The sequence below is a fragment of the Fundulus heteroclitus genome, chromosome 18, assembly GCF_011125445.2.
Source record: "Fundulus heteroclitus isolate FHET01 chromosome 18, MU-UCD_Fhet_4.1, whole genome shotgun sequence".
In the NCBI taxonomy this organism is placed as follows: domain Eukaryota; kingdom Metazoa; phylum Chordata; class Actinopteri; order Cyprinodontiformes; family Fundulidae; genus Fundulus; species Fundulus heteroclitus.
In genome coordinates this window covers 20166300-20188388 of record NC_046378.1, presented here as the reverse complement: position 1 = coordinate 20188388, position 22089 = coordinate 20166300, and the positions used below count along the sequence as shown (strand labels likewise).

General features: G+C 38.4%; 1 protein-coding gene across 4 annotated transcripts; it reads right to left on the bottom strand.

Annotated features, from left to right (window-relative positions):
- Nucleotides 1-5284: 5284 nt before the first annotated feature.
- scn3b (sodium channel, voltage-gated, type III, beta) lies at nucleotides 5285-20196 on the bottom strand. Of its 4 annotated transcripts, none has more exons than XM_012868077.3 (7): nucleotides 19998-20196; nucleotides 19402-19619; nucleotides 17136-17314; nucleotides 16809-17037; nucleotides 11537-11675; nucleotides 8611-8694; nucleotides 5285-6215 (listed from the first exon to the last, which is right to left on the bottom strand). In XM_012868077.3, the coding sequence occupies exons 2-6, from the start codon at nucleotides 19454-19456 to the stop codon at nucleotides 8631-8633; spliced, it is 666 nt and encodes a 221-aa protein (XP_012723531.1). In that variant the 5' UTR covers nucleotides 19457-19619; nucleotides 19998-20196; the 3' UTR covers nucleotides 5285-6215; nucleotides 8611-8630. The 4 variants fall into 4 exon arrangements, with proteins under 4 accessions (XP_012723531.1, XP_036006213.1, XP_021174960.1 ...); XM_036150320.1 differs by having other exon boundaries at nucleotides 20002-20196; XM_021319285.2 differs by lacking the exon at nucleotides 19402-19619 and having other exon boundaries at nucleotides 19998-20195.
- Nucleotides 20197-22089: the final 1893 nt, after the last annotated feature.

The window sequence follows — 22089 nt, the reverse complement described above, 5'->3', positions numbered from 1 at the left end:
GGATTAAGCTCAATCGGCATGAAATGGTATTCCATATAGGAGCGGTAGTTCATGCCGATTGATAATACAATCAACATGCATCTAAACACTTGTCAGGCTCAAATTATTCAGAATGTGGCAAACTGATGTATTTCCATGTCGGTGAGTGGCGGACATACGTCGGGAAGCAAAACTGTCGAGGCCCCCGATAAAACCATTCTGTTCGAAAAAATATAACTCAAAATTGTTGCTTACTCAGTAACGTTTACACCGTATTTATAACCTGGTGCAAGTCCAGCCTAGGCGCTCGAAAGACAAACAAACTCGTATAATACTGCTTTGTGTGTTATTTCTAGTGGTTTGGCAAAGAAGGAAGTACTTTTTCTTCTGTGTTTTTTTTTTAAGGGTAGTTACATAACTGCGCATGTCAGAGCGGTTCATAAGCCAGGTGCATATACACGCCCATCATGATCAGATTAATTGATTGTGTGTCCATAGAAACGGTACAATCCAATTAATTAATCTGAATACATTTAAATCCGATTGTGAAATTCTATGCATGCAAACATAGCTACTGAAACCTCCACATGCCTAGACTGTCGTCAGGGAGGATCAATTCATACTTTCATTTTGTTTACGGCAAATTCTGTCCCGACCCTCTCAATCTCACTGTTGATAATGACAATCAAGCAAGCAAAACGTTTACAGTCTCTTGCCGCCCGATTTTAATAAACCTGTGGAAATTGCAATCTAATTTCCCTGTTTTTAGCTGGAGGAGATGCACTCTGTCTGCTGCTGTAGCTAGTCTGCTTCAAGGTGAGATGTTGTCTCACCCACCGTGGCTGTAAAAGGAGGTTATTTGAGGTACTGTTGCCGTGTCCTCTTTTTCAGACCAGACCAGAACATCAGGAACCAACAACTACGCCACGTTCAAAGTCACTTAAGTTCCCCCATTCTGCTGCTCCTGCTACATCTTCACCACATTTAGATGCTTTGATGTGCTGAGCCGCTGCCAAGTTGCTTTTCCTGTTATCAAGCAATTGAACAGGTGTATTTAATAAGGCAACTGGTGGCTGTGCTGCAAGGTGATAAAAAGCGCACATTCTTGTTGCAAGTGACTATTGCGAACAATTATTCAGCTTAAAGTGCTGCATCTGCAGGTGCATTTAACCTTAATCAATATACAACAGGATTGTGCAATGATCCGTTTCTCCTCTAAATTGGTTTACCTTAATTGGCTTGACTTTCCGATGGATTTTTCTCTCCATCACATCGTTTGTTTTCTTTAAAGGTGAGTCTAATTATTGTGGATTTATTATGACCACAGTTGTATTCAGGGAAAAAAAAGCTGTATGGTTTTAAGGCTCTAAGTCTCAGTTTTGCAGCTACTGTAAACTAAAAGAAAATTCTGTCATAATCTAAAAATATCTGTCCTTGGCTTGCAGTGTATAATCAAGTTGAAGCTTGCATTTTAGAAGAGGTGTTGGCTTTCTTGTGTGGAGCTAGTCAACAACTCTTCCCTGCGTAGAAGAATCAAATGTGTGAAGATTTATAATTATGAGTGGGTGTCTTTGGTTGTCTCAGGAAAGAGAAAAAAAATTACGCTTTCTCCCAGGACATTATTCAGTTTCTCTGCTCTCATTTTCCAACATGCACATGTGTGTGAATTGAGCCAAAGACAATTAAACGGCCGGGATGCAGCATTACAGCGGAAACACCTTTCCCCTTGTCCCTCTATCCCTCTGTGGCGCAAAGCTCTAAAAATCCCTTCAGACCGTGCTGCACAGAGGATTTCACGAAGGAGGGGGGAAACAGAACACAGTTAAGAAGCTGAAAAGCCTATCAGCACAATCAGTTGCTTTACTGGCTCATTATCTTACCATCTTTCAAAACAATTTGATGCCCAACAGACAGAACTCACATCCTGCAAAGCGACTATTGATCACGGATCGATAAGCTGGGTTTCCATGTGGCTGTGATTCACGTCATTATGCAGCGCGCTTAATCTTCCTCAGGCCCCAGCAAAGCATCAGTGATCAAAATGCATACCCCCTGAAAATATTTATCAATACGTAAAGGTCAAGAAACCTGTTATCATCAGTAAATCATACATGATGCATTCCTTCCTTGCCCAGCTACATCAAGGGCCACCCAGAGCTCTTCTATAGTATTCACCTCCTTAAACTGAGTCATATTTTCACACCTTGCAAGAACATTACAACTTCTTTATTTTTGTGTGGCGACTTTATGTAATAGATTAACCAATCATAGTACATCACCAGGAAGTATGAGTAAAGTGACATCTCTTTTATTCATGAAAGAATGTTTAAAAGTTAGAAAACATAGTGTGCATTTTTGATTGTGCTTGTCTCACTAGTTGTCTGGTTGACACAACCTCTTACCTGAGTTGTGGATCTCTGCATCTCCTCCATAGTTACTACAAGCCTCTCGGCTGCTTCTCAGATTAATGCTCTTCTCTCCGTGTTCTCACTTTAGGTGGACGGCAATTTCTTTCCATTGTCTGATGATGGAATCAGTGCTCTGTGAGGTGGAAACTAATTGCCAATTAGTTGTCTTCTGAAAGTTGTGCTGGATTTTTTTTAAAGGGGTATCAGAGTAAAGAGGGATTAACACATATGCACATCACAGCTTTCAGATTTTTATTTGTAAAGCCCTCTGAAATCGACACATCATTTTCCTGCCATTCCACAATTGTGCTCTACCCCTTGTTTGTCTATAGCACATAAAATCCGAATAAAAATCATTGAGTTCAGAGAGATGCGACAAAAAGTAAAAACAAAAATGTTTCAGGGTCATCAATACTTTTACAAAGCATCATAAATATCTGTTGTCATGTTTGTGTGTCATTTTTGACAGCAACAAAGGAGCTATACCTTAACTTTGATTGCATGTCATTTGATGCCAGTGAGCTTTACACTAGGGGGAGACAGAGACCCTTCGTGGACATAGAGCCATTGTTCACTAAAGATTGCATGATTAATTAGCTCAGGTAATATTTAAATTAAAACACCTTCATCACCTTTGATTTCTCTGTGTGGCCAATGCCGGACAAGCACTGTTGTATGTGCAGGTTGTACCATCAGCAGGACAATGTGCTGCCCTTCCTACCTTGGCTTTATTTAACGTTTCCATGATTACCTCTTCTTTTTATACAGAAATAAAAAAAAAGCCTCCAAAATAAAAGTATTTGGTTTCACCTTTTTGTTATGGCATGTCCTAAAATGCTTATGCAAACATTGAGGCTGCCGGGTCCTTTAGCTAAACCATAATGTAGTGAAATGTGGGCCACATTAGTGGGCTGTATCCTGGGGGAGGCTCATTGTAACAGCGACATGGGAAAAAAAGGAGAGACAGCGTGAGGCAGGAAGAGAGAAGGAGCAGAGCGTTGTCAAATTGCCCTTTCACAGTCTATCTTAAACCCATAACGCCATGCTCCCGGATAGTTCACAGGATGTGTTGGGCAGTCAATAACCAATTTATGTGAAGTTGATTGAAGGAAAAGGAACCACTGCCTGGTCATTTTCTGTGAAGTGTGGAGTCATTTCTTCTGTGCTGCTCCTTTGCGTGAACCCTGCCAGCCTTCTATGGAATAGAACCTGCCCAGCCCCTGCTATTATAATCATCTTTTGCACACGTGCCAACTTTTAACCCTAATTAATGTCTTACCAATGATTTGATGTTACCTGTTTTGCTGCAACCACGTCTGAGTTGCTATAACAACAGCTGCTGCTATATCTGTCACAGCTGTGGGTTAAACTAAAAGAGCAATGCACATCGCATCCTGCTTTAACAGCCAGTTACTGTCTCTTAGCTTTAGTGTTTCCCTGTCTTTGTCTAGCACATCACATCTCTCTGGCTTTGTACGTCATCTGAGGATGTGTTCTTCCTGACGACAGTAAATAAACAGGAAAAACCACGTTCCTTACGGAGCAACGAGGCGACTGACAAAACACAGACGGTTTACTTCAAGCAGAAACAGATCGAAACCTGTTTTGTTTGCTGCTTTTCTGCAGCGTTAATGAGCGCTGAAAACAGCAGGGGGGCTTATAGGGGTTGTTTCATCTACTCGATTGCTTTGAATCAAACCACAGTTATGTATGATAGTGGAGAACATGGGGGAAAAAAAGCTGTTGAGAATCAATACTATATTTCATTTATACACCAGCAGCACAGTAAATTAGGATGACTTTAGTTTACTTCAACAATTTGATTCGAAAAGTAAAACTTGGATATTAATTGATTACACACGGAGCAATGATTTTCAAGTACGTTTTGTTAATTTTGATAGTTGCGGGTTAGTACTAATGAATACCAAATATTCTGTTTCTCAGATAGTATATATTAGACCAGATCAAGTTAATAAGGTATATTAAATACAGGAATGTCAGCCTAAAAAATCTGTTTATTTCCTGTGCAGTTTATGCGCCTAGTACTTGGACATGGCTCCTTTTGCATTAATTACTGCATCAATGCAGTGAGGCATGGAGATGTGATCAGCTTGTAGCTCTGAAGTGTTAAGAAAGCCAAGGTTGAGCGTTTAGCTCGCCTGCATTGTTCAGTCTGGTGTCTTTCATCTTCTTCGTGACAATAGATTGTCTGTAGGGTTCAACGCAGATGAGTTTGCTGGCCAGTCAATCACAGTAATAGCTGGACATTAAAGTAGGTATATGTACTTTTAATAGTGATGTCAGGTACCAATTTCTGCTCAAAAATAAAATATGCATCTCCAAAAAGCTTGTCAGCAGAGGAAAGCATGATGTTCTCTAAAATTTCTTGGTAGACAGCTGCTCAGGCTTTGGACTTGATAACACACAGTGGACCAACACCAGCAGACAGCATGACTCTCCAAATCCTCCCTAACTGTGGAAACATGAAGCTGGCATCGAGCATCTTCGATTCTGTGCCTCTCCAACCTTCCTGTGGAATCTTGGAGATTGATTTCCAAATGAAACGCAACATTTATTTTGAACCGCAAAATGGTTTAGACACCACTGAGAAGCAGCCAAGCTCTTTTCCCCTCGGTGCAGTAGAGACACCTTTGACGTCGACTTTGGTTCAGGAGTGGATTAACAGCATGTCCATGGGTAACCCTCAGCAGTCTTTCCCATGATTGTGTAACCAACAACGTAACATCTCTGCATTCTCTTGACATTTTGAATTGAATTACGGAAATAAAATAAAAATTTCAAGTATATTCCAGTTAACTGAGATGGATTTGTAGACAGTGAAACAAAGAAAAGAAATATGAGGACATTTTCTGGAATAACAGAGGATCGACAAATCAGACCGTGGAATGTATATTTAATAATCGAAAACTTGCTTACTCACAGATGAATGATTACATCTGAAACAGGCCGAGAACGGCGCGACATGATTGAATTAAGTTTGTAATATTTCTACAGTTTTGTATCATTGAAGGAGGCACATACCAAATCTCAGCAGCTCGGCAACAGTCAAAGCTTCAAGAATACATTTAAGAGCACTAAGTGCAGTACCACTTGACCTACTGAATGTGCTTTGACATCAGAGCTGAGCGTGGATTAAAGATTCATACGGCAGCGAGTGAAGGAAAGACCTTCAAATGAATTGAGCGCAACAGAAACAGTGTTTTTCTTGCAGAATACTATTAGTGCATTTCCATGATGTGACGCACAATGAAAAGCAGACAAGACGGGCACACGTAAGGTAGAAAAGCTTTCCAATTCACTCACTATAAAAAGACTTCTGGCCAATACAAACAAAACTGTGACCTGAAAAACCACAACAAGGTCTATAAAAAGGTTAAAAAAATAAACTAGGCAAGTACTACAGAATCAGTATAAGAGCTTTAAAACAGCAGATTCTCTACTTCGGTCTCGCAGTATATGTGGAGGTACAAAACTCACAAACACTAGCTGTTGGGAAATAGGTAGTACAACTACACGTCGGCAGGTCCGTATACTGTATAGAATGGCTATATTCATCAGGTAATAGGTGAGGGACATTTTTGCTCTTTGACATAATGAATTAGTAAAAGCACTTAATATCAGAGGCCTGGAGCTTCAATAAAGGAGAGGAAAAAGGAAGAGAAAAATATAGCACTTCTTGTTGTAAGACACAGTGGATACACAGGGGAGGTCGGCTGGCGGGATTCACATGGCTGTCTGAGAGAAATGTCTTCATGGTGGCACCAACGGGACTGTGCTGTCTGTGCCATCATCCTGAGTGGTCAATACCTGTAGAGAGCATAGAACATGGTTCCCTCAGTAAACCTGAAATGCTTGGTATGTTTCATTAAAAAGAAATTATCCAGTACTGTGCAAAAGTTTCAAATCATCCAATGTTTCTTTGAGTCATTGCTTCCAATGAGTCAGATAATTTTACAATGTTTAAAAGCGAACTTTAGACCTCATACAAGATAACAACTACAAATTACCTAGACATTTAAGTGAGATAATTGTAAAAGAACAAAATGAGGGCGTGAGGCCTGAGAACTTATCAATGACAGATTTCCTGAATATATATTAATGTATTCAGGAAATAGGAAAATCCAGCATAGAACTGATTAGACTTAAAAAGAGGTACTATGCTTTAGGTAACAACTTGTTTAGCTTGTAGCTTCTTGGTTTTGGTATCATTGGTGCTAACTTTGTAACTTTATCTAACCAGTTCCAACAACTGGTTGGAACTGGTATTTCTTTTTATGATTCAGCTAAAGAAATGAAAAAGAAATTGAGCACTGGTCACTGGTTAGTGATTAATTGTGACAAATTCCATGAAGAAACTCTGACCTTCTCGGAGCTATTCTCTCTCAAAATGGTCAGGGACTGGACTAAACATAAGTAAAGACAGTCAAATCAAAACTTTAAAAAGCCAATCAGATAGTCTCCTTTGAAAGCTGACAGAAAATCTGACTTACTGGAAGCAAAATCTAAATAAAGGTGACATACAGTGCCTTTAAATAGGGTTCCTGTCTCTTGAACTTTTTTTTGTAGTTGGTTCCTACCACAAAGCATAATGTATTTCACTCAGGATTTTATGACACAAATCAACACAAAGTAGCGGATAATTGTGAAGCAGAAGCAAAATTCTACACAGTTTTCAAAATGTAAAAAAAAAAAAAGGTAGCAAAGTTTGTTTTGGGGACTATTTTTCTATCTAGTTTACACATCTAGAGACAACTTTATCTCTACTTTAAAACAAATGAGTTTGGATAAAAAAGGAAAAGCTTCTGTGAACAGCAATTTACTTTGATCTATTCAACTTTTTGTAGCTCTGGCTGAATGTTTATGGTCTTTGTTTTGCAGGTCCTGCAGACGGTGAACCTTCACCCCAGTCTTTTGCAACCTGTGAGATTGCCCTTTATGTAGCTCCATGCACATTTCCTGACCTGATTCCATGTCTCTGCTAAAGAAAAGCAGTCAAACAGCACGAGGCTTCCACTACCTTAATTCACCATGGGGAAAGGTTGTTCAGGGTGATATTAAGTGTTAGTTGTCCAACACACACAGCATTTTAGATGTGCAGCTAGAAGCTCTTCTTCTATATGTTTGCTGTGTCCCCTTATATAGCTTGTGAAAAAACACCGACCCTACTTCAGATTTCAGATTTCTTTCGCCAGTAGCTTTCATCTTGGAACTTACAACGGAGGATTAGGGCCTTTGTAGATGAAAGAAAGAAAATAATGGAGCCACAGAAAGCAAACTTCTGCATCAAGATGTAATTTTGATACAGGAAAAGAGCCTGGATGTACTATATCACACTTAGGAACATATCTAGATGTGCATCTTCTAAATGTAACACTTTTAAGGAACATCTTTTGTGGCAAATGTTTGCCTGTGCAATGTCAGAAAACATCCTAGTTTTAATACTGGGTAACCCTAACCATTGGCTGCTTTCTCAGAAAATAGGATCAAACCTAAACCTGCTATAAACTTCACCATATCTGTGCCCTTTACCTGTAGAGTTTGTTCCTCGGCCACACTCTTGCCAGAGTTTTATTTTTTTTACTTTTGGAAACCATGTATCATTTTCCTTCCACTTCACAGTTACTTATTGGTCTGTCACAATAAAACCCTATAAATACACTAAGGCATTTGATGCAAAAAGTGCTAAACTTCAAGTTGCACCTTTTCAAGGTGCTCTCTGCCCAGGGTTTTGCAAAGTTCCGCAGACTTTAGTGTCTAACTTACTTAAAAAACAGTATGGAGCCCTACTTAACATGCAAACATCACACAAACTAGTTTGCTATTTTTACAACATTGACACACTACATCTTATGGTGTATCTCAACTAAATGAATATATATATATATATATATATATATATATATATATATATATATATATATATATATATATATATATATATATATATATATATCAAAGGACTCTAGGTATGTGCACACTATGAAAAAACACCATGCATTCAAGGACATTACATGTTTTCTAATGAGAAATATCTAAATAAGAATTTAGAAAATCAATAAAAGAAAGAATAAGAGAATTCAAAAAATGAGCACCTAAGGTTGAGACAAAGTTATAACTGAAGCAACATGAATCTACACAGCTTCCCAGTTATGGGCATTAAAGATGCAAACGATGGGTTGAAAAAAAGGAGGGAGATAATTACCGTGTCATTGAAAACCGCTTTTATTCGGTAACAGGAGCGACTGGATTGTCTTTCTGCTCAGAGGGAACGGCTAGGTATTTTGTCCTGCAGAAAAACAGAGGAGCGTCTAAAAAAAATAATGGTCTGGTTTTTCTATTGTTAAAAGGTACAATGCATGGTTTTTCTTTTCAGCTTGAGACCACAAGGCTTTTACATACATTTTCCTTTAAATCATACATGTAGCCCCCCCCCCATCCCCCACCCCGTTCTGCTCCGCCATGTGGGGTTCATAAAAGACAAAACAATCAGTGCAGTCGGGAGAGAGAGAGTGCGCATCCAGAATCTTTGACACCATCATTCAGTATTTATCAGCAAGCTCTCAGCCTCTTAAAACAGCACCACTAAAACTGCTTCCAGTTACATGCAGTGTATCTACACGGCCTCTCCATGGACTAAGCAGGGTTTATATTAATGAAAAGAGCTTGGTGTGTCAGTCAGTAAAGTTTAGGAAATAAAAGCAGTCTAATACTTTGACCAAGTCTCAGTTTTTCCTGTCACTTCCCATCTTCATCTTCAGTACCAGATTAAAATGGTCTCACATATTTCAATTATTTTACTGTTTCAACTACATGGACTGAAAAAGTTTATAGTGTTAAAGTCATATAGTCACTCTGAGCTTCACCTTCCTTGATCTATTCATATAAGCTAAATGCCTTAATAAAGCTGAATTTAGTTCCTCTTAATGTGACCAGAATCCACATTAAAATATTTCAAACAAGTTCTTTAAATTAAAACTTAAAATGCTTTAATCAAGTTTAATATACCAAGTTTGGAATGCAAGTATTTATCATGGCCATTTTACAGAGAAAACACCAGTTCACAACTTTTAAGCAATTTCTGACCTGGAAAACTAAAGGAAAAATCCCCCAAATCCCCATAGGAAAGCAGCTACTGTACTAAAGATGGTGACTGGAATAAAAAAAGTTAAAACACCCAGAAGAAATAATCTTTATCTTTATTTATCTTAAGGACATTGTTCAGAAGAACTCACTGAAAGGAAAAGTTAAGAGTGGATGAATGTACTTCAGCAAGTTGCCGAGAAGCAATACACATTTTGGAGCAACTAACAAGTTTCTGTCATACCTCTGGCTGGATATTTGACCACTATTTGTCGTCACAATTGGTCGAAGGCAGTGATATTGGTTGGTTTTCTGGACCAAACCTGACTTCTATGCTTAGTTTATAAACTGCCATTATGGATGAGTTCAGGACCATTCCAGAAACCTAACGTAGGTCTGTGTCTTTCCCTTCAAAAAACTGTTTTATTGTGTGACTGGGATCAGTATCCTGTTAAGACACCCAGCTTCTATCACAATGTCCACTATCTAGCTGTTGATTTCAAGTTAGGTTGAGGAAGTTGAACCTCGTCCTCCTTCTTTTCTGTACCGTCCACTTTGTGGCAGTGAAAGGAGCACCCAACACGATGCTACCAACACCTTGTTGACACTTGGTAAATGTTTTTTGAAATTGAAAGCCTCACCTCCATATCTCCATATGGTGCTGTTTTTAATGGGCTTCGTTCTCCGTTGGCACCCTCTCAGTCAGTTTCTTGTTCCAGTAGTCTCTGGCTCATAACATCCTTGACAGAGTTGTTCTTGAAAGAAACTAATTTTCTTTCTTCTAAAGGTATCATTACAGGTCTGATCAGGACCCAACTTTAGGATCCAAAAGATGTATGATCCCAGGCGCCCATTGGAACAGGTTTGAGTAGGGTAAAGCAGGGTAACGATAAGCAATAAGCTTTGAGTCTGGTCTCCCTAAATCGCCAACTTGAACACTATTTAAAATCTTTGGAGAAACTATAAAAGGTCAGTTCATTTCATAGAAAGTAATCACTTTAAATTTACTTCCGCCAAAAAGGGTGGTCAAATATGCAGCCAGTGGTCAAGGTGAAACTTGATAAGGGAGATTTAATTACCATTAGTGCATGTATTAATTTGAGCTTGTTTGTATAACTGAATTAGTGTGTTGATTATAGAAATCCTTGTGCAGGCAGTTTTTTTTTTTAAATCACTGAGGTGTGAAGGTCGTATGATTATTCAAACCTGGAAAAAGGACAATTCAAATGCATCAATTAAAGACAAATATTAATATGATATCTATGTCTGCGATAGGTGTATGTAAACTTTAGATCGTAATCCAACGTTTTGACTAAAGGCACCAATAGGAACATTAGATATTTACTGCATTTTTCACAGACTCAGGTTGCATTGCACATTTGATGGTTCAATGCGTGATGCTGGGAGTGGGATTTGGAATTTGCATGAATTTTTGCAAACAGCGATAGTGAATCAACCATGGTGCAGTGCATTATCTGTTACATTTCTCCTCAAGATATGACTTCAACTTAAGGAAAATGCTGTCAGCGGGCATGGGCTCTCCGAGTAGACGTCGTGGAACTCTAATAGGAGTTGAGTACACAAGTGGCTTTGAGACAAGGTGACGCAAAAAGCCAGTTTACAATGAAGTTAAAAACCCCGCTTGAATGTAAAAAGCCTGTTTAAAAAGAGAGCAGTCAGCAGAGCTGGGAATAATTCAGGTATTTCTGGCTGCCTGCCTTAGAGAAAAGACAGATAAAAGATGTAAGAGGGTTAAAAACCAGGGGAGGGAGTGCACTCCATTTTCAATTATTCCCATGTCTGTCTGTTAGTCTGACCTTTTCCGTCAGTCTATCTTTGTGACAGCCCACTAAATTCCAGCGGCTGATGTCAGGGATTTTAAATGAGCATTATATAATAACAAGAAATTCAAGCACCCACAGTTACAAATCAGCCATTTCAAATGAGATAATGTGGTGCACATTTATATCTGCGCATATCACATCAAAACACTGTGTTTTGTCCTCAGCTCACACTAATCTGAATGTGTGGATCTGTGTGAGACTCACGCTGCATCCTGCGCTTGCTCATCTGATTTTGAGATCTTCTTATAGCAGTAGACCATTTCCACCAGCAGCCATAAGGTTAGGAACACCAGCAGGACATACATCATGATCTCAGAGTAGATTGCGGCAGTGTCATTGGAGGCTGAGGAGCACAAACAAAGGATAGGCACATATTTTATTCAGCATGCATTCATTTTCTGGACCATTCTGAGAAAAACGACACAAGCAGAGACTCTGCTACAGCTTTAAGGAAGTGCACTGAATGTATTGAACACTGCTGACTCACAATTAAATGTCATTTGTGATGACGAACAATTGAGATCAGCAGGTTACTTTCATTTCACTAAATAACAAGTTGAATTTTCCTTTATAAAAGATGCATTCATGTCTCTGCTCTTTTTTTACATTAATATTTAAGTTTTCCTTGTCCATTTTTTATTAAGAAAATGGATTTCACATACTGGATCTGGATTTTATTACTAATTATAAATTGAAAGTTAAATGAATTCGTTTATCATTTTTAGAGAGCAGGGAAAAGAGCAGAAAACATCAATTATTCATTATAAGATAGAGAGTGTTTTCACTGACCATTACCAAAGGTTGTTTTCAAGTTGTGTTGGTCACATATTTACAGGTTGATAATATTAAAAACATTCTAGACTTGTTTTTTTCTAAGTGGTCTGCAGCGACCCTACTCACTAAAACAGCATTCTTCTAAAACTTATTCCTCGACCAGTCTCTACCCAACCTGACAGCAAAGTATACACATCGGTGCAAATCTGAGTTTACTGGTTCAATTTCTGCAATTTCTTCGGGCCAAAGGACAATGTAGAAGAGGACTGCCATCAGCACATTTTTTAGGAACAGTTGCAATAGGACTGTTGGATCTTATTCAGCATGAGAAAAAAGAATCTGCACTTACAAGCAAAAGCTGGCAGGTTCCAGTGGTTGAGCTGCACACATCTCCCTAGCACAGTAACCATGCACACGTCCTTACCTATTCATTGCTGTCTGTCCATTTTTTATTAATACTAAACATCAATGCTTATGTTGCACTCTCTCCTATCGACCCTTGTAAATTGATGCATTCAAAAAACACATTTTATCTTAGTCTAACCACAAGGAACCTTGGAACATTTTGTGACACAGTCAGGTATTTAAAGCACCTCTGTCACTTTTGTTGCACATGTACTGGGGTGAAGGACAGAATATGAACAATGTGCTACTGCATCAGGATTGGATACATTACATTTTACACTTTGATATTTATTTTTTTCCAAACTCAATAATTGTCTGACAGCTTGACCTAATATTCCATTGCTCTATAAAATAGCATGAGGGCTCACAGGTAAGTAAATATTTTTTTTAACAAAATTATTCATTAAATAAGCCCAACTTCCCTGGCAAGTCAGCCACTCCTAGCATGAGGCATTTCAAGGTAAGTTACTCCTTATTAACACAGACACGGTGTCTGCATAGTGCAGAAAAAGATTAAATGAAATTAAAAGGAGGCAATTGCTGCAACATTTGGGGGCAAGTGCATAAAGTCTAATGCATTTGTGTATATATGCCGTATTTATGGAGTGTCGCTGAGGTGAGACTCATGCCACAGACTTTTTCAGCAAACCAGAAACAATCTTATAATCTCCAGTTTAACAGGAGATCCCATTATGAATGCCAAAGTATTAGATTCAAAAAAGGCAATATGTCTCTTTGCTTCAGGCGCCAAAATGCTGGTCAGATATACAACAGTGGGAGTATGAGGCATTACTAAGAATACATTTAATATTTGGTAAATTCTTAAAATACAATTAGAAAAAAAGAAGATGTAGTCCATGCAACATACATGTCATTAATCACATGAAAATGTACCACTTCCTGTTCATCTAGCCAAACATGCTTTTACTGGTTTTACATTTTGCAGTGGCAAGGTGCTGTCTGATTATCAAATACAGTAAGCACTGTAAAAAAATAAAATTCTTACATGAATTCATGCTATTGTGCATTACATACAAAATCTAAGGATCGAAAGTATAGAGTAATGATATCAGAACCTAGTGAGTAAAAGGAAAAGTACCTTGCAGAGATTTCTAAAGGTCACATGCAGGTGGGGACAAATTCAACAACACCTGCCTATAGAAATATGTAAGCTCCACAAGGTTCCTTTGTGTTTGACATAAGATGGAGGTGTAAACTCACAGTGGTTCTTCAATCTGAAATGTATTTCAATATTAGAGTTTTCTTATTGTTAATGTGTTTAAAATAGTTATGTCCATCTGAACATAAGAACAGTTTCTGTTTACCATAATAATTTACTGCCTTTAATTTTATGGGAAACAATGTTTTCAATCATGCCTATAATATCTTATTTGTTTATATTTTTAAGTCTTTTTATTTTATTTAGCTTTGGTAGGAGATTAATAACAGTAGACTGAAATGCTCTGCATAGGTATTCATACTCTTTGAGCTGTTTTGCATATTGTCATTTGGTGACGACATATTTCTATGTATTCTCAGGGATTTTATGTGATTGACCAACTCAAGGTAGTGCATCATTTTAAACAGGAAAGATCATCATGCGTATATTTGATTTATTTTCACAAATAAAACCTCTAGTTTAACATTCATTTGCATTCAGCCCCCCTTAACACTGATAATCCAAATAAAATCCTGTGCAAACATTTGCCTTAGAAAGTCACCTACCAATCCACCTGGGTGTAATCTAATCTTAGTATAAATCCAGGTATTCTGTGAAGGCAACAAAAATGGAAAGAGTACAGCTCAACTGCAAACCCACCAAAACATGGCTCCATCCATCGACTAAAATTGACAGTCTGGGGAAAAGTAGTATTAACTAAGAAAGCAGCAAGAAGACCCATTCTGGCAGAGGCACATAGATCCACAGATCTCGGGGGAGAATATGTCAGCAAGCCTCTATTAGCCATATACTCCAAAAATCTGCACTTCATACATGAGTGGCATGAAGAAATTCTCCAGATGCCAGGACTTGGATGACACTGGTCAGATGAGACCCAAATGGCTACTTTTTGGCCAACTTGCAAAATTATGTGTGGAGGACAACTAACCCTGTATGCCACCATAACTGTACTTTTCTTGGTGAATCATGGTGGTGGCAGCGTCGGATTTATTTCCGCTGGTTACAGTAAACAGGAAGACACAAATGCATGCCACACTTTTAGGATTTTCATTTCACTTGACACTTGTTTTGTTGGTCTGTCACACAAAACCCTAGTAAAATACACTGGAGTTTGCAGAAATCTCCTTGAGAACACATGCAGGCATTTGGCAATTGTACAAAAACAAACAAACAAAAAAGCATAAAACTATTCAAAATCATCCAAGGAAATGGATTTTTTGAGCCACTGTGAACCTGGTTGTAAGTTTGTACCAAATACCAGAAAACCTACTGAGGTGGTGCTGTTTTTGTAATATAATCCCTCAGATGGGAAAGCACAGATGCATTAACCACAAGCTATTTCAGTTTGCCGCCATGAACATCATTACCAGAATATGATGCACATGTATAATGACCATTACACAGAAGGCTTTCTGAAATTTGATACCATTGTTGTATGAAATATGACGGTAAATTGCGATATTTGTGCATTAAGAAAAATCAGTTTGTAGCGTACTTAGGTGAAAAAACAAAACAATATGTATCTTTATATGCATCTTATTTAAAATTCTACCATGTGCAAACATAGAAAATGCAAATTTAAAGAAATGGATAATAATTAAGAACTTCCAAATATACATGTATATTTGTATATTTGATACAGGTGGATGATAAAACACTCAGCAGGCCAGACATTCGGGAAGCATTATACATTACCCAGTTTTAAACAGATAGCAAAGAAGCTGGTTTGAATTAAGCCCTTCACTGACAACAGAAGAAAGCTTTAGAAAATAAAGGCAGACAAAATAAAACCCAGTTATTGAGGTATTGTTAGTGGCAGGCTGCTTTCACACTAATGCATCACTTAGCAAAGAGGTGGGTTTGTAATTGAAAAGCAAGTCATGGTGCCCTGATAAACACTTTAGACTCAGATGAAGAGGAGGCAGAGCATAAAGAAAGGACTCAGTGCACACAGGTCAGCAGAGAACCGTGTTTGCATCTAAACATTGAAGCCTTGATTAAGAAACCAAAAACCGTTAGTTAACACAGGATAGATCATGTTATGTTTGTAACAGAAACATGCAGATAGCTTTAGACAGTGTATAAAGTGTAATGGAGGTTTTTAAAAAACATTGTGATTGCTTACTTGCTTTCAGTTAAACACATTTTACATGAACTGTATTTATAGACACATGAAAAATGTTCTCACTGTCTGACATAAAATCAGACCTAAACCTTTTTTGTTTTAGGTCAGTGAGGATTACCAAAATCATTTGTATTTGCTAAATGCCAGAATAATGATACAAATACTTTTTGTAAATAATTCTTCTGAATTTCTTCAAATTCAGAAGTTTAAACATGTTTCCTCAGAATTTGGCAGAATTGCCTTAAAAACTTGAATGACTTGGGTCATTTTATGGTTTCTTTCCACAAGCTTCTCACAATAGTTTGCTGGAATATCGGCCCTGAAACAGGGTACAGTAAGAGGCCTCTTTCCTCACTCGCACCTCAGCTCACCTTCAGCTCTTCTCCCATTAGTTTTTTTTTTTTTTTGTGGGACTAAGATCATGGCTTTAAAATGGCAACTTCAAACATTGTCTTTGTTTGTTTGCCTGCAGCAGAACACCTGGACAACTTGGTGCTACCACGCTCTTACTTCAGGGCTAGGATGATGTTCTCAGGCTTCCAAGCTTTTTCTCCAAATGTAAAGAGGTCCTAATGGGTCTCTCACCTCTATTATAATTTTCAGACATTAGAACTTGTCTCCAAGACATAATGTTTTTGTCATTAAGTGCATTTTTAGCCATAATCGGTTTTCATTATACTAGCTTTGTTCTTTTTGAGAATATTTGAGAACAAACATTCACATGTGTTCTTAAATTTAACTGAGTTGTTGCGCAAAGTAGTCTTAGCTATGTGATTGCTGAATTTGAAGAAAGCAATGAAACATTCGCTCTGGTTATTTTGGTATTTAGCGAATATAGAAAGTTGGTGATTTTGACTGATCTACGGCAGAAAAAGTTTAGTCCGATTTAATGTCACACTGTAAAACAAAAGGTGGCTATGTGTCTTTTACACAGTGATTTAGATATCTGCTTCCAAATGTATTTAAAATGAAACCAAAGTACACAGACATACCCTTTTCTTTCACAGTCAGTGTGATGTTCTTTTGTATCGTTGTTGTAGGGGTGAAGTCTCTAAAGTCAAACTGACGAGTAATGTTACACTCGTAGAAACCACGGTCACTCTCTGAGACATTTAGGATCAAAATGGAGACATCTTGTAGATCTTTGCTACCATTCCAGGCTAGACGGCCATTGAAATGCCCACCAACACTTTCTGGGACTTCATCCTGATATTGGTAAATCTAGATGAAATGAGAAAACAAAAAGACAAAATTGTTAACCTGTAGAATCTAAACTGATCAAAACAGAGCTATAGAAGTACACTGTTCTGGAGACATACGAGAGTTTTCCTGTATGTGCTGTTTTCGTGGTCTGTTGGCGTGAAGAACCATTTCACAGTTGTATTGACTTTGACCTCCTCCCTCTTCAAACAGGATATGCACGTCAGCTTCATGGAGTTTCCCAACACTGCTTCTGTTTCCGAATCCACATCGACACATACTGGCCTGCTCAGGTGGACTAAAGAAGCAATATTACAAACATTTAGCTTTGCAGCCAACCAATATTTTCTTATTTACAGCTTGTCTTCTGTAAACATTGTTTTAAAAATATTTTTTTGTGCTTTGAACATTTTTATTTAAATAAGTAAAAGAACAAACTTGCCTGGGAGGGAGAAACTGTGTCTATCAGATTTCATAAGATACTTTAGCAATAGATTATTTTTTGACACAGGAATTGGTTTTGGGGTCTTCTAGGAAATAAAAAGTCTGATGGTTAAGGTTCTAAACTTTAGGGCATTTATTTCTTTGGAGAGAAGTGCTTACAGGTACAAAAGTCATTGAATTACAAGCTGCCTTGTGCTATAGACCTAAACAAACTGCAACACGAAAACATAAAAAAGAACATTCTTAATGCATTTCATCATCTCGTGCAGTCCATTCATGTCATATGCAACACAGGGCCAGATGCACAACTCAGTTTGCATTAAAACAGGCACAAATTTAATTATACAGCCCTGTGAGCTGTGATGAGACTATACTCACAACAGATCAGCAAAGTAAAAAACATGACCTCTGTAATATTTGTCTGGAGTGGGAGAGGTAAATATATGGGAAAGAGTGTAGAAATTATGGGTACCATTGGGAAGGTTTAGCAAGGCATTGTGATCAAACTGGAGAAGGAAACTGTTGGAGTATAATTGCATTAGAGATAATTTAATAATATGAGGAGGGAACTGAGTGAGTAAAAGGCAAATCATTTGGTAGTTATGAATGCATAGACTCTGTGTCTGCATCATGCAGCTGCAGAGCTGCATTTGGCTCCCTTGGCCCCTCAAGAGTGGCTCTTAGGAACTAGGAAAGATTAGTTTTAGGACTTCTTCCATCTACACATATTTTTAAAATTTCCGCTACAGAAAGACACAATGTTACAATGAACATTGTTTTTCTTGTTCTGTCTATTTATGACATTCTTTAAATTATAAGACTCAGTTGTATTCTTGCGTCAGTAAGAATACACTCTTTGCAAAAGTGCAAAGAGTGTTTTGCTTGATAGGTTTTCTTTTGTCTGAGTGTCACATATGTTTGGGGTATCTAGAAAGAGATAAAATGGCTCTAAACATGTTTTATCAGAGAAGCAGACATACATTTATAATATCTCAGGATGAGCTGCACAGATGCTTATATATGGGAGAATCTGTTAATGCAACAAGTATTAGTCATAGTCTCCACAAATAGGGCCTCTATCTAAGAGTGGTGAGATGGAAGCCATTGGTGAAAGAAAGCCCTATTTATGTGTGCCACAAGTCATTTAGGCAAACATGTGAAAGAAGGTGCTCTGGTCAGATGAGACCAAAACGGAGCTTTGTACCCTACATACAAAACGTAGTTTGTAGAGAAAAACTAACACTGCACATTAGTTCATACACACCATGCCCACAGCGAATGCCTGGTGGCAGCATCAAACTGTGGGGATGCTTTTCTGCAGTTGGGATAGGTAAACTGGTTAGAGTTGAGTGTTAAAGTGTTAGTGTGACCCAGCAAAACCGCCAGTGTTTGATTAAATTATGAATATATGGCAAGACGCCTGACAAGAATGCCCCCCTGCATTCTTGTCGGGGCAACTCCAGCATCAATAGCCCCGCGAAAAACGAAAAGATTAAAATAAAAACATCAACTTAACCCTAATGAGGTTTTTAACCTGGCAAAATACATTCGGAAAGCACTGTATATGTGTGACTGTCTGTTGGGCTCATTGCTGTTATATAACCAGCGCATACCCCCTGGGCAGACAGTGACAATGTTGATTTTATCTTTTCCTTTTTTTTCATCAGCTTTTTACACTAACATGTGGGTGGAGAAAAGAGAAGCAAAAGGAGAGACAGAGAGAGAGAGAAGAAGAAAAAGAAGCAGAAGAAAAAGGAAATATGAAAAAAGCTTAACATTGCTTTTAGCCTTTTTATGAGAAATGAACTGCAGGCATTAGAGGGTCTGCTCTAGAAAACGTCAACGTCCATAACCACGATTGCTCAGTGGCCAAAACATGGCATGCAACGCTCCTAATTTAAACAAGACATTGTGTAAGGCAACCTTAAAATGTATACTTACCGACAAACAACAAAAGAAGCAATGTTTGCAGATGAACTCTGTGCAGAGTTACCATATTCAGCCCTAAGAGGAGCTGCTGGTGGGACAACCTCTGCTGAAGCTCTAGTTCTGTCCTAAAATTGTCTTCAAGGCCAACTCCTGGCTGAGATTTCTGAGTTCAGGACCACAGACAGCACCTCTCCTCGGCCACTCAAGAGCGCAGGAAACTTCCTTCTCCCCTACGAGTGAAAATCCAAGGGAAAACGCCCGCTAAAGGAAGCGATCTGAGGCGACATGTAAAGCTCAACAGAACTGCGGGTAATTGATTTTCGTAGTTTTACAAGCCCATCAATGAATTCACGGCGACTCGGTTCGCAATTCCTCATCTACACAGAGGCAGGACATTTCATCATGTCTTGCGCTTGGATGGAACGAGCAAGTCCGTAATGTGCGACTGCAAACTCGAGTGATGCAACAGTTTCCTCGCCCACAACTCCAGCCACTCAGTCCAGATTCATCCACAAGCACTCTTAGTATTTTTTTTTTCTTTTCTTCTAAAGGAAAGGGAAGCAAAGATCAGAACCTGTGGATTCTAACAATAAAGCCGAGTTACTCACTTACAGCCTCGAGATTTGAAGTCCTGTTTAGACCTAAACAGCAACGCTTCTCTTATGTCACGTGATACACGGTGAGATTGCTAATTGTTACAAGTCTATATCTATATCCATTTAAAAAAGGCGATTCACTACATTTCCTAGCCGCTGCTCACTCCTTGTTTTCCACTTAGCGCTTGGCAGGAGCAGAGGGCGTTCGATACGCATGCGTGAGTCACTCCCTCCCACAATACAACGTGCATGGTCATGTTGTAGCCGTTCAGGTCCTGCCTGGGCAGGGAAGTTGCCCTTCCATTAAATTTGTTATTGACTGTAAACAAATCTCGGAAGCTCGGCATGCACATGCATAAATCTAATGCCAAAAAGTGTTAATAAAAAGGAACGAAAAAATAAATAAAACGATAAAGGGCTATGGGGGGTTCGATCTCTTTGTCATGTGTTACATAAGGTGTTTAGAAGCTGCTGACGGACTACTCACTCATGCAATTTAATTTTTTTTTTTATTTAATTTTTTCCATTATTTCAAGTTTTCCAGCATCAAGATGATGCTGGGAAATGTTGCAGGCGGTCAAAAGCCTTTTATAATGAGGTGCGCACAGCGCCTTGCAAAGTATTCCCACCCCCTGGTTTTCACTTTCATTTTGTCACGTGATAACCACAGACTCTAATGTCTTTTTATCAGAGTGATATGTGACAGAGCAATACAAAGCCGTGTATAATTCTGAAGCAGAATGAAAACGATACATGATTTTTATGTCACAAAGGTAAATCTGAATTGTCTGTCATGCATTGAGTGCCCTCAAAAGACTTTGTAAAACAATCTTTTGCTGTAAGCACAACAGCAAGTCTTTTGGGATTTGTCTTTACCAGCTTTGAAAGTCTAGAGACTAAAATGTCTGGCCATAATTCTCATGATAGCTTAAGCTTAGTGATATTGGATAGAGAGCATCTGCTAACAATATTTTGTAAGTCCACATAAATTCAATTGGATTTAGGTTTGAACATTGCTCAAGTCATTTACAATATAGATAAGCATTAATCTATGTCATGCTATGGTACCTCTGGCTGTATGTTTAGGGCCTTTGTCATGCCAAAAAGTGAACGTCTGCCCCAGTCTGAACTCCTAAAAACTCTAAGAGGCTTTCCTCCATGATTAATTTCATACTTTTAAAGCTATAGTTGTTAACCTGTTCAGAATTTTTTTTAAATTCTCCTTCCATCCTGACAGTAGTCAAAATGTTATGTATTCAAAAAGAAAGAGGTTAAAAATTTAGATCTCTGTGAAAGCTGCTGACCTGTAAAAACTCCACTGCTCTCACCGTATACTTTGAACATTGCTGAAAGCCACAATAAGCAAACCACTACAAGTTTATGAGAAAAAGTGGAAAGCCTCAGTACAAAGAAATAAGAGTGGATTTGGGAGATTTTTTCACGCGATCCCCCTTGAGAGCTAGTAACATGGTCTTGTGTATGTGCAGTTATTCAAAAAGGGACTTACATTTCTCACTTGCATTTCTGAAAAATCGCAGACTCTACCTCTAACTCCATCTGGCTTCTTAAAACTCTGAGAAACTTCCCTGTCTCTGCTGAAGAAAAGCTTCCTCACAGCATGAAGCAGCCACCGCCTTGCTTAACTGTGGGTATTTTTATGGTGGTGTTCTGTAGCCCACCAGAGTGAAACCAGAGCACCTTCTTTCATGATTGTTTGGTTATCTACTTGGCTTGTGGCAATACTACTTCTAATAACTTTCTTCTTGATACACTTTCCTAAAGGCCAAATTTTATTTGAGTCCACAATCAATTGTTGCCTTGTTAACAGATTCACTCACCCGAGCTTTGGGTTTCTGCAGCTCCTCCAGAGTTGCCACAGGCCTCCTTGCTGCTTCTCTGGTTAATGCCATCGTTGTCCTGCCTGTCAGTCTAGGTGGGTTACCTTGTTTGGAAAGGTTTGTAGTTGTGCTATACTCTTTTCATGTTAAATTGATGGATTAAACAGTGCTCCTTGAGATGGTCATGGCTTTATATATTTTTCTATGAGCTAACCCTGCTTTAAACTTCTCTTCAAGCTATCTGTGTTCTCTAGTCTTCATTAGTT